This window comes from Silene latifolia, chromosome X, assembly GCF_048544455.1.
Source record: "Silene latifolia isolate original U9 population chromosome X, ASM4854445v1, whole genome shotgun sequence".
NCBI classification, from domain to species: domain Eukaryota; kingdom Viridiplantae; phylum Streptophyta; class Magnoliopsida; order Caryophyllales; family Caryophyllaceae; genus Silene; species Silene latifolia.
Window position 1 is genome coordinate 280,379,888 of NC_133537.1, and position 13,012 is coordinate 280,392,899.

At 36.3% G+C, this 13,012-nt stretch overlaps 2 protein-coding genes across 2 annotated transcripts; one reads left to right on the forward strand and one right to left on the reverse strand.

The window, feature by feature from the left end:
- Window positions 1-549: 549 nt before the first annotated feature.
- Window positions 550-4,041, reverse strand: LOC141620191 (uncharacterized). Its single transcript, XM_074437125.1, has 6 exons — window positions 3,987-4,041; window positions 3,835-3,905; window positions 2,987-3,482; window positions 2,540-2,634; window positions 1,856-2,440; window positions 550-1,542 (listed from the first exon to the last, which is right to left on the reverse strand). The coding sequence occupies exons 1-6, from the start codon at window positions 4,039-4,041 to the stop codon at window positions 550-552; spliced, it is 2,295 nt and encodes a 764-aa protein (XP_074293226.1).
- Window positions 4,042-11,703: 7,662 nt separating this feature from the next.
- Window positions 11,704-12,711, forward strand: LOC141620192 (protein FAR-RED IMPAIRED RESPONSE 1-like). The gene has a single exon (XM_074437126.1). The coding sequence runs from the start codon at window positions 11,704-11,706 to the stop codon at window positions 12,709-12,711; it is 1,008 nt and encodes a 335-aa protein (XP_074293227.1).
- The last annotated feature ends 301 nt before the right edge of the window (window positions 12,712-13,012 follow it).

Sequence of the window (13,012 nt, forward strand, 5' to 3'; positions counted from 1 at the left end):
GATGTTAAGGACATTCCAGCACACGTATCTCCATGGCACAGGAGGATGTACCTGCCTGGGCCATTGGTACCCATCTGATACAGTATATTCCTTGTCTGAGGCTAATCAATAGTCTGTAGTATAGGCTTGCTTAAAGGACCCCATTGTGTGAGCAATTTTCTTCCAAGTCCAACTACAATCATTGGGAGGATCATAGCTGGACCAGTGAGTGCCTTTTATATATACATGATTGATCCACTTGACCCAAAGGTGATCCTTTTTACTATCAAGCCACCAAACATACATTCCTATTAAAGCCTTGTTCCAAATTTTTGAGGCTTTGATACCCAGGCCTCCTTCTAACTTAGGTCTACAACACTTGTCCCAGCTTACATTGGGAGCTCTCAAGTAAGACTCCTTGCCACTCCAGAGATAATTTCTACAAATTGAATCTATCATGTTCATGATCCCATTAGGAATAAGGAACATGCTAGACTAGTAAGAGTGAAGACTAGTGAGGACAGAGTTGACAAGAGCAAGCCTGCCTGCATATGTAAGATGCCTAGCTCCCTAAGATCTAATTCTAGAACAAATTCTATCAGTGAGCTGCATCCTTTCATTTTTTGAGAGTTTTTTAGATGAAATAGGGACCTCCAAGTATTTGAATGGCAGAGACCCCTTTCTGAAACCAGAAACTTGTAGAATATCCCTCATTGCTTCACTAGTTACACCATTAAAATAGATATCTGACTTATCTTTATTGAGACACAGACCACTAGCATTGGAAAAGGTGGAAAAAGCTCTCAATATCCACATAATGGAACTAGGTGTACCCTTAGAAAACAGTAGGAGATCATCAGCAAAGAGATGATGATTCAACCTAATGGAACCACAAAGGGGAATAAATCTGAAGTCCTCCTGCTCACTGACCACATTTAAGATTCTAGATAGGTATTCCATACACAAGCTAAATAATAAAGGGGATAAGGGGTCCCCTTGTCTGAGGCCTCGTTTACCTTGGAAAAAGCCAAAGGAACTACCATTCAGAGAAAGAGAGTAAGCTGTAGTGGTCACACAGGTCATAATATTATCAATAAAAGCCTGAGAAAAGTTTAAGGCTTGTAACATACTCAATAGAAATGGCCACTCAACTGTATCATAAGCCTTCCTAAGGTCAATTTTAATAAGGCATCTAGAAGAGGCAGATTTCCTATTGTATAACCTCACAAGGTCCTGACAAATGAGGACATTTTCTATAATATTCCTCCCTTTGACGAACCCACCTTGGTTAGGACTCACAATGTCAGGTAGAATCTCACCCAATCTATTATATAACAGCTTGGCAATACACTTATAGAGTGTATTACAACAAGCAATGGGTCTAAATTCAAGTACAGTAGTTGGATGCTCAACTTTAGGGATAAGGGAGACAATAGTGGCATTCACCTGCTTTAACAGGTTACCAATAATGAAAAAGTACTGAATGGCATTACAAACCTCAGTTCCAATGATAGGCCAGGCATCCTTGAAAAATTGGCTAGAGTAGCCATCAAGTCCTGGAGCCTTTGTAGGAGGAATAAAAAAACAGTCATTGTTTGATTTTAGCATGAGTGACTGGCTTCAACAGTATGGCCACATGAGTATCAATCACTAGATTCCCCTTCCTGACTGTAGGTATATGAATAGGTGCAGTAGGCTTGCTAAATCCAAGAAGATCTTGATAATATTCCAAAAAAGCATTCTCAATAAGTACAGGTTCAGTTTGATTATTGCCATGAAGATCAGTTATACTGAGCACCTTGTTATGGATATGTCTTGCTTTGATGTGCCTATGGAAAAAACCTGTGTTCTCATCCCCTTAATTAAGCCAATCAACCTTAGCTTTTTGTCTAAGGAAACTCATCTGAGATTTTTGCAAAACAGCATAGTTTTTTGTGGCAGACTGCTCAGCTTCCATCAGAAAATGATCAATGGGATTCTGGTGTAACTTGGTTTGAATGTTATCAAGTAAGAGTTTAGCCAGATCAGCTGCTTTTTCTATATCATAGAATTTGGTTCTATTGAGGAGCTTCAAAGGTTTCTTAAGACTCTTCAACTTGGAGGTCACTTGGAACATTTTGCAACCATTGATGCTTCTTTCCCATTCATTTTTAATTATCCCAGGAAACTCAGAAGCTTGTCCCCACATATTGAAATATCTGAAATGAATTTTCCTGATGGATCTTTCCATTCTTCTATAGCAGATGCAAGGATTATGGTCAAAGAGTCCTTCATTCAAGAAATATGCATATGGGTCAGGGTATAATGTTAACCACTCATGATTAATAAGGAATCTATCAATCCTAGAGAAAACCCTAGAAGTTGGAGCTTGCTTATTGTTCCAAGTATAGAATGACCCCTGAGCTTGAATATGCATCAATTCACAATATTGGACACACTGCCTGAAGTCCTCAAGTTCACCCTACATAACAATGTTGCCCAATCTCTCATTGAAGTGTAGTACATTGTTGAAATCCCCACTTACACACTAAGGACCAGTACAAGAGTCCTTAATAGAAACCAGTTCTTGCCATAGTTGTATTCTGTCAGTATCAGAGTTGGACCCATAGACAACAGTAAACCAAAAATTTTCACCAGAGTTAATATCCTCAACTTCTACAGTTATATGTTGATCAGAAGATCTCAACGATTGTACATAAAAGACCCGAGGTAGCCAGATAATCCAAATTCTCCCCCCAGGATGATGCAAATTATTATTAATACCATACCACCTTTGACCAATGTTATTCAGAACAGAATTGAAATTATGACTTTTGATTTTTGTTTCTACTAAACCATAAAGTCCTACTTTATTCTGATGCAAAAACCATTTAATATCTATTTGCTTATTTATATTATTAATACCACTCACATTCCAACAGCCTAAATCATCCATGTTTATTAAGGGTTGGAGTTGTTAGAGTTCTCCCTTTCCTTCGAACATCGGCTGGAGTAGGATCAGTTGTACCTGGAGACTTAGTGGGGGATGCCGGAGGAGATGTAAGAACTGCAGCATAAGAGACTTCTGCAGTAACAACCCTCCATATAATATGCACCACTTGGTTCACCTCTGGGACAGGATTAGCTGAAACTGTTGGAGATGGACCAGTAGGGGGCTTAGTAGGTTTGGCTACTGGCCTCCACACATGGACCACCTTAGGAACAATAGGAGCGTTTTTCCTATACATACTCTGATGATGCCCAATGCCCTTACACAGTGTGCATAGCAAAGGCTTCCACTCATATTTAACCATGACACTTTGTTGTTGACCATGTTCATCATTAAAAAACATCTTATCCGGAAATTCTTGTCCCACCTGAACCTCAACCATCAATCTAGCATAACCCAAACGGGTCTTATCCAGTGTAGCATTATCTGCCTTAACATACTTTCCCAGAAGAGATGCTAACTTAGCCAAACACTTTTCCCCCCAAAATTTGAGTCCTAAACCACATAGTCGTATCTAAATGGGCACAGATTGAACAGTAGATTTGTGAAGAGATGCATTCTCAGTTCATGGCTTAACTATGATGGTTTATTATCAAACATGGGGAATCCCTGTTTAAGGATCAATTCCTTGCATTCCAAAGTGGGAAAACGCACTATGAACACACCATTTGGGAGAAAGGAGATTTTATCATACTTGTATTTCCCCCAAATGCGTTTCACATGACCAGTAATTAGTTCCCGGGGTGGGTTTCCTCCTAAAACATAACAAATAACCGCTGTATTCCAGTAATCAATTTCAGGTTGAACGTCTTCTGTGGTAAATAGAAGTACAGAAGAAGTAGGAGAAGAGGGAGGAGTTTTCTTACCACAAACTTCAGTCCATCCTTCCCAGAGTCAACTTCACTACCAATTTCACTAGCGTCTTGAACTACCAACGCTTCATCAGGAATAATCGGTTCAACAATAGATCCAAGATCAATTTATGGAATCCCAACCATTTCATTGACCAATTTTGTGCCTTTTGCATCAGCAGAATTGGGGATACCAGAGAATGAAGAACTTGGTTGATCCATCACAGAATTATCCAAATATTGTTCAGGCGGATGAGTAAATAAAAGACGAACGCGTGCTTTTGATTTAGATTTTAGTTTATTATAAGATTTTTTGGACACATATTTCCTTGGCATATTGCAATGGAAACCCTAGAATTTTAGAGAGAAGGGGGAGCATCCTCTCTCTAAAATCTCCATTTAATTTGGTATTGTTATTTATCAACTCCTATTGCTTCGTTAATTGTTTAACAAGGACTAAAGTTTGGTTAATATTGCTAACACTTGTCATACATTAGAATCTTGTCTTGAAAATTTTGCCCAAAATTTTCGAAGCCTTGATGTTCGCGCTTGAGTTTCGATTTATTTTCGTGTTTACAAAACATAGCTTAATTGACTAATGAGGCCCCTATCCTTGTAAGTGACGGCGTGTATCATCTTGAATCAAAATTTCATCTTAGAATGTTGCCCAAAATCTTTTAAAACTTCATCTTCAAATGTTGCCCAAAATGTTTGAAATCCCATAGTATATATGACTAATTTTGATTTTTGCACTCAAAACATGATCCAATTGTTTCTGGGTACTTAGTTCTTGTTGATGTTGCATTGTGACGTATTAGACTGGGAGTTCTTTCTTATAAAATCGCCTCAAGTTTCGACGTGTATTTTATTTATATCGAAAAATTTGATTTTATACTCCATTCTTATCTAATTATGTCATAAAGCTTCAAGTGTTGTTTAAATGATGTTAGGCATGATCCTAGAACTTGAAAATCTTGTCTTAAAGTTTTCCCAAAATTTTAAATAGTGTAGAATTAATGCCAAATTTAATTGTTATGTTTAATTCGTGATTTAATTGGGTTATAAGACCATCTTGTTTGTTAGTAAAGTTATGTATTTTCTTAAAACGAAAACTTTGGCCCTGTTCTTTTGGACTTAGTTTCAGTTCTAATAAGTTCAGTTCAGTTCAGTTCAGCTTCATTCAGTTCAGTTCAGTTCAGTTCAGTTCAGATTAGTTTATTTCAACATTAATATTATTATTCTTATTTTAAATTCTTATTTTAAATTCTTATTATTATCATTGTTATTATATTAATTTATTTACTATTGTTATTATTATATTATTATTTCTTTTTATTATTATTATCATTATTATTATTATTATTATTATTATTATTATTATTATTATTATCATTATCATTATTATTATTATTATTATTATTATTATTATTATATTTAATATATTTATTTATTATTATATTATTATGATTGATGGCAGTATTAGTAGTATTAATATTTATATTATTATTATTATTAATATTATTGTTGTTGTTGTTGTTGTTGTTGTTTTTCAGTTCAGATTAGATCAGTTCAGTTCAGTTCAGTTCATTTCAGACAATTTCAGTCCAAAAGAACAGAGCCTTTGTCTTAAGATTTTAGACCAAGATTATTTAGACTTCAAGTGTACATTATTAAATTTTGAATTTGTATTTGAAACATGGCTTAATTGTCTCATAGTGCCCCAACCTTGCTAATGGTGCTATGTGTGGAAAATTAGTGTTAATGCTCAAATTTTGGTTTTTGCGCAAAATACTTGGCTTAATTGTCCCATAAGACTACAATTTTGTTAATAATGCGTTGTATTGACCTAAATTGGAAGTTTTATTTTATTTTTTTTCGAGTTTTCAGAATACCCAAAATTCATACCAAAATTTTGATTTCATGTTTCGTTATTGGTTTAATCATGTTAAACGCCTTGGTGAGGAAACTACTAAAGTGTGATGGTATACGTGTGAGGTGATGAACGGTGGCTATATCATTGTACCAACGTTGGTTTTTTCGGGGGGGGGGGGGGGGGGGGTTATTTTGTGAGATAAATAGACGAAGTTGCCCATTGAAAGTCGTTTTTTCGGTGAGTGTCATTTTGTGATATTGAGAGTGTAATATGTAATGTATATGAATCCAATTAGGTGTTAAAGTATTTTGATCGTTTGTGCTATATAGTATAACCGTCTAATTTAAGTGTGCATGTACGAGTATGGAAGTGGTTATGTGAGACTATGATCCTATGAATGCTAGCATAGATGATGTTTGCAAAGTTGTCTTCTAATTAACTATTCAGTGCAACATGCATGTTATGCATTGTGATTTTGTTGTAGTGTTTGCTTGAGCTGTGATGTTGTGAAACAAATTTTGAAATATCATGTTACGTCGGCCGTATAACTTGGATATTTATTTTAATTATGTTGTAATGGTGGCCATAAGGCCAAGATATTGTTCTAGATTCATGTAATAGACGGAGTGTTAGTCGCCGTTGGGAGTTAGTTACGTTTGAATAGTGGTATAGGCAAGCTTAGAACGATTTTTGGGAACAATCCAGTTCTGCCCAGGAGACACTCGGCTGAGTGCTCTGTTCACTCGATCGAGTGCTGACAGCTTGGCCGAGTGGCCACCCCACTCGACCGTGTGGCCTGCTATGGCCCTTGTTTTGTTAATATTCAACCGAATATTGGGTGTATACCCCTATTTTACGGTTTATGTTAGTCGAGTTATGCCTAGTTGAACATGGTAGCCCATAGGGGTGATATTCTTGTGAGTTTTTCATGTTTGGTCATACTATGTGACATTTTGCTATTTCAAGGTGCAATTAAGTGAAAACGTTTAATTGACATGAGTAATTTGACGAGAAAGATAGTATGATAATATTGTGTGGTGCATGATTAATTGCCGTGATATGATTTTGCTAAACCAAGATGATAATGGTATTCATCTTAGCTGTCGTTTAACAAATGTGCCATATAGTGGTCATTTGCATAATTAAGTATGGTAATCTTCCTTATAAACGAAAGTGTCAATGGTGGATGGAAATGAGTATGGAAACACATGTGAGATCATGTGGGGTATTTGAAGCGGTACATGCGTGACTTGGTGTATGCAGAAAATGGAAGTAATTGAACGTAATAAATCAGATCGCGGGATATATATGTATGTGTAACCAACGTAAGTTGGGAGTTGTTTACGGGATTGGAACGTGAACTCTAGACTTGACCTTGTGTTTTGACCTTCCGGAAACCGTAGAGTGGGAGGTACAACGATAGTATTATGATTGCGTATAGTATGATAGTAAAAGGGGGTGATGAACCTGAGACCTAGTTATGTGGGGACCTGGGTAATGAGCGCTACGAGAGTACTTATGAGTATTGAGTGTTGAACTTCGGGATGAAGTTCTCTTACGGGGAGTGAATGTAACAATTGATAATCTAAAGAAGGAAAACGAGCGTTGTATGTATATGAGTAGCGTATGAGTAAACATATGAGTATAAGAGAGAGTGTACGATAAAGTGTAATACTACGGTTTTCTATGTCTATGGGTACTCTATCGAGTGGGGCTTACTCTGTCGAGTAAGTATGTTTTTACGCAAAACAGTAATCTGCCTGTTGTATACTCGATCGAGTACGTGTCACACTCGATCGAGTAAGTCACTTACTCGATCAAGTAAGTGAGTCTTACGGGTTATTTTGCCGGGTTTTGATAGTAACGCGAGAAGGATATAAAAGCATCTTTCGTCAGTTTCTTGTCATTTTACCCTATTCTAAGTTTCATAAGAAATAAAAACAAGTTATGTTACTCTCCTCTTTCGCATTACTATCAAATCCTAAGGGCTAGAGTCGTCGGATCGTTGAGTTCTTTACGCTGTTGAGACCGTTGCATTGTGGGTAAGCTTCTAGTATGATTTTTATACCATTTTATTGATTTTAGTTGAAACCCTAATTGGGTAAATTGGGGGTTTTGGGGAGTATTGTTGATGTTAGATTGTGATTGTATGATTGTGTGTTTATAGGAGGTGATTTCGTTGAAGAACGATTATGATTAGCTGATTGTGACGATCTTGGTGATTGCTTTTCCAGGTAGGGTTTCCCTATTCAGTATTGTTTACATGGCATTATTGATAATTGATTGTTGTTGTTGTTGTTGTATATCATATTGGTATTGGATTTGGAGTTGGTGATTGTTGATAGTATAATGTGGTTGTTGTATAACTGTCTGTGGTTTGCGAGGTGCGTCCTCGGCTGAATGGAGTCACTTGCGGGAGTGGATTCACGCTTTTAATTTGCCATCTGTGGAACCCGCCAAAGAAGGGATGTGCACATTAATGAACTTGGGTTATTGCTCGGATGAGATGAGCGGGGCTTAGGTGGGAACGGCTGCGGTCCCCCCACTGGCGGTGTGAAATACTTGTTGCGATGAGTATTCTGGCAGGAAAGTGTGTAGTCAGGTGTGTGGTGATATGATGGAGATTTGTTTGGTTGGATTGGATTGTTGTATTGCATTTGTTCTATTGTTTATGTAGTCAGTACTGACCCCGTTTAAATGTTTTGAAAACTGTGGTGATCCATTCAGGGATGGTGAGCAGTTATTGAGCAGGTATGAGTTGATGCGCATGGGATAGCTGGGTTGAGTCGCCCCGAGCTGTTTAGAAGTCTTTCGCTGTGTCATAAACATTCTTTTATATTATTTTAGTTGGTTTGACAGTTTTGAGAAACAGTTGTATTTACTTATCAGTTTTGGTTTTTGGACTTGTATCACTTTAAACGTATTTAATAAAGTATGTTTCTTTATTGTCTATTTGATATGCATTGCCTCGGATAACCGAGATGGTAGCATTCCCATGCATTAGGTGGTTCTGGTAAGGCACTTGGTGTATGGGGGTGTTACAAAGTGGTATCAGAGAGATGATTTTGGAACATGTAACTAATGAACCCAATGAACTTAGGGAGTCAAAATAAAATGAACCCAGGTAGGAGTTGCTAGGAGCTAATGCAAAGACTTGGGAGACGTCCTAAAGTCGCGAACTCGCCCTACAACTTTAAACCGGTCACTATGGGGTGTCATGGGATCGCTATGTGTTTACTAGTGTTCTATTGCGGATGTTGGATGATATGTTGCATAGCAATGTTGGATGAATGATTGTGGTGGATTGGTGAATATGGTGGAAAAAGGGTGAAGAAGATGTATATAGTAATATGTTGTGGGTGATCATGTTGTGTGGTGGAACTGATTTATAATGTGGCAATCTTAGTAACATGAGATTAGGGGATGTGATATGATTATACATGATTTTGTTTGCGTAAAGTTATATAATAAAGTTATATACTTGTTTACTGCTGTTTCATATGCATTTGTAGGATGAATGGTATGTGGTTGAATGGAGAATGTGGTAGAAAGGATGAAAGTAATCGTAGGTTGTAATATGATTAGTGGTTAAGCTACTTGTTTACTGTTATTTCATATGCATATGTTGGATAAGGTGTATGATGGATGATTTGACGGAAAAGGTGAAGTAATATTGCATAAGAGTATGATTTCATGATTTAAGCATGTTTATATGACGGAAGTGAATTTTTTTTTATATTGTTGTTATGTTAAGTAACATGTGAATATAATGTTGGCGTTTGATGTATATATATATATATATATATATATATATATATATATATATATATATATATATATATATATATATATATAGAGAGAGAGAGAGAGAGAGAGAGAGGAGATCTAATGAGTCCCTTACCTCATTTGAGTCCTTAAGTCCTTATAAGGACCCTTAGATGGACAACATCTATGGTGGAGATTTTTTACAAAATATAGGCCAAAAAAAAGGGAAAAGCTTGGCTATGAAAGAGGACAACATTTCCTGCAAATTGTCCTTACCAATGATCATTTCCTGCAGACAAAAGGATATATCCTTTGTACTATGTTTACACTCCCCACATTCTTCCTTCCTTAACACACTTATTTCCAACTTTATTCTTTCTTTCTTCTCTCTAAAACTGGGTTCTTTCATCTGAAAACGAAGCTAAAGTTCTCTCTAAATCCTCCAAATTAGCGTAAACATGCAAATAATAGATGGCATCAATGGTATTTCTTAATTTTATTCATTGTTTTCAGTTTCGTTTTAATATTTTCAGTTGAATAGGATGGATGAAGGTAATGATAAATTTTGCATGTCATCGAATTTGTTCATTCTTGTTTTTATTATTTGTTCATTCTTGTTTTTATTATTGTTAGAAGTAAATCTTGTTGCTGGGTTTTCATGAATTTGAGTTTTGAGTAGCATGAATGTATTCTGACAACATTTACATTAACACTTTTGTTATAGTTTTACATTTACACTTTTTATTGTTATATTTTTTATGTGAGTTAGCATTCGGACAACATTTACACTTTTGTTGACATTTACACTTTTAAAGCATCACATTTACACTGCATTCCTGCTCACATTTACACTTTTGGTGTACTTTTACATTTACACTTTTTAATTGTTATAGTCACCTTTGCATTTTTATTGTTATATTTTTTATGTGAGTTAGCATTCTGACAACATTTACACTTTTGTTGACATTTACACTTTTAAAGCATCACATTTACACTGCATTCCTGCTCACATTTACACTTTTGGTGTACTTTTACACTTTTGTTGACATTTACACTTTCAGACAATCACATTTACACTTCGTTTCTGCTACACATTTGGATGTTTACTCTTTTTGCTATAGTTTTACATTTACACTTTTTAATTGTTATAGTCACCTTTTAATTGTTAATATTATAGTTTTAATTTGAGTTAGCATTCTGAAAACATTTACACTTTATTTGTTCACATTTACACTTTTAAAGCATCACATTTACACTGCATTTCTGCTGACATTTACACTTTCGTAACAAAGACATTTACACTTCGTTCACGACATTTACACTTACACTTTTGGATGTTTACATTTACACTTACACTTTTGGGACATCATAATTTGCACATTTACACTTTTGAAATATTTACATTTATGGAACATTCACTTTACATTTACACTTTACTTCGAGTTACGTTTACACTTACACTTCATATCTGATGACATTTACATTTACACTTACACTCTGTGCACATTTACAGACTTGCTAAAACAGAATGGAGTTCAACCTGACAGGCAGGAGTTGTGTAGGGAGGTCGAGAAGAGATTTACACCGTACATCGGCCAGGAGTTTGGGGGGGTTGAGGATGCGGTGAGTTTTTACAAGATATACGCCATTGCTTGTGGGTTTGATGTACGTAGGTACACAACAAAAAAATGGCGTGGCGGTGAGATCAAGTCAAAGCTCGTCGTCTGCAATCGAGAAGGTTTCGCTCACAAGACGCCCAGTAAAGATCAGGATGTCGGACTGGTTGGGGAGAAGTCACAAAGGATATTCAGGGTCACTAGAGTGGGGTGTAAAGGGAGGATACGACTATATATGAAGAATGGTCTTTTATTAATTGACCGATTCTACGAGGGTCACAATCACGAGCTTATCTCACTTAAGGACAGAGAATTCCAGAAATTGTCGCGTAACATAACAGACTATCACAAGATGATAATCGTTTCGAACTCAAGGGTTTGTAATACATAATCACTCTCTATACTAAATAAATAATTCCATTCATGTTATATATATATATGACGTATCTGTTAATGATTGATTGGCAGCTGAAGATAGGAGCAACAAAAACATACAGAATCTAAAAAGAACAAGTGAATGGATACGAAAACATTGGAGCAAGCTTAAATGATTTTAAGAAATTCCATAGGGATGTTAAATGTTTCATTCACGAACGGGATGGTCAGTTGTTTGTTGACCATTTCAAGGAAATGACTGAAACAAAAATAGGTTTCTACTTTGACTATGACCTTGACGATGATGGCAGCCTACGTCGGGCCATATGGGCGGACGGTACCGCCCAAGATAATTACAAAAATTTTGGTGATGCGGTGTTATTCGACCCAACTTACTCCACCAATAAGTATTCTATGGTATTCACACCATTCACAGGTGTTGACCACCATAAACGATCTGTGACGTTCTGTGGGGCTCTAATTGCAAGGGAAGATTATGAGTCGTTTAATTGGGTTTTCAGCCGGTTTTTACAAGCAATGGGGGGTAAGGAACCCGAGTACATAATTACAGATCAGGACCCAGGTATTATCAAATCTATCCCTCTTGTTTTCAAGACAGTGCGCCATCGGTTCTGTATGTGGCATATAATGAACAAAATGCCCAGTAAGTTTGGCGTCTCGAGGAGTGATTATAATGAGTTCATGTGTAAAATTAATGACATTATATGGGACGATGAGCTTGAGGCAGCAGAATTTGATGGTATCTGGGAGCAAATAATTGAAGATCATGGTGTTGGCGTAAATGATTGGTTTGCAGATACATATGCTATAAGGGGACAGTGGGTGATGGCGCATTGCAGAGACTTGAGGATAGCGTCGATTATGAGGACAACTCAAAGATTAGAGAGCGAAAATAGCTTTTTCAAGATGTTTGAGCATAAGTCAGGAACATTGGTTGAGTTTTGGATGCGTTTTGAGAGCGCTATGTACCAACAAAGACATACACAGAAGCAGCTTGACAACATGGATAAGCACTCGTCCGCAACGGTGTCAACACATCTGGCATTAGAGATTCATGCTGCAAAGGTGTACACCTATTCAGCTTTCCACAAATTTAAACAAGAAGCCATCTTCTCAATTGATACATGTAGAACAGGAGGTTTCACTGAGAGAGGCGAGCTAGAGGTAACTACTGTCAAGGATTCATCCAGAAAGAAGAATTTTGAAGTTGCATACAGTTCAGGTAGTTTACACTTCCTATGACATTTACACTTTCTGTTTTTATCTCATTTAAATTCCTATAACTTAACATTTACACTTCTAATAACTTAACATTTACACTTTACAGTTCATGACATTTACACTTCCTATTAGTTTACATTTACACTTCAAATAACTTAACATTTACACTTTACAATTGATGACATTTACACTTTACATCATATGACATTTACACTTCCTATACCTTAACATTTACACTTTTCCACTTAATGACATTTACACTACATTTCATGACATTTACACTTTACATCATATGACATTTACACATTTAAATCCCTATAAC

Bases quoted from the DNA above. Each gene is read 5' to 3' on its own strand.
- LOC141620191 (XM_074437125.1), bottom strand. From the start codon at position 4,041: ATGGATCAACCAAGTTCTTCATTCTCTGGTATCCCCAATTCTGCTGAT. The intron at 3,483-3,834 runs GTAAGAAAACTC...GTGCCCATTTAG, and splicing joins AGGATGGACTGAAGTTTGTG to ATACGACTATGTGGTTTAGG. The intron at 1,543-1,855 runs GTTGATTGGCTT...CCTCCTACAAAG, and splicing joins TCCTTAGACAAAAAGCTAAG to GCTCCAGGACTTGATGGCTA.
- LOC141620192 (XM_074437126.1), top strand. From the start codon at position 11,704: ATGACTGAAACAAAAATAGGTTTCTACTTTGACTATGACCTTGACGAT.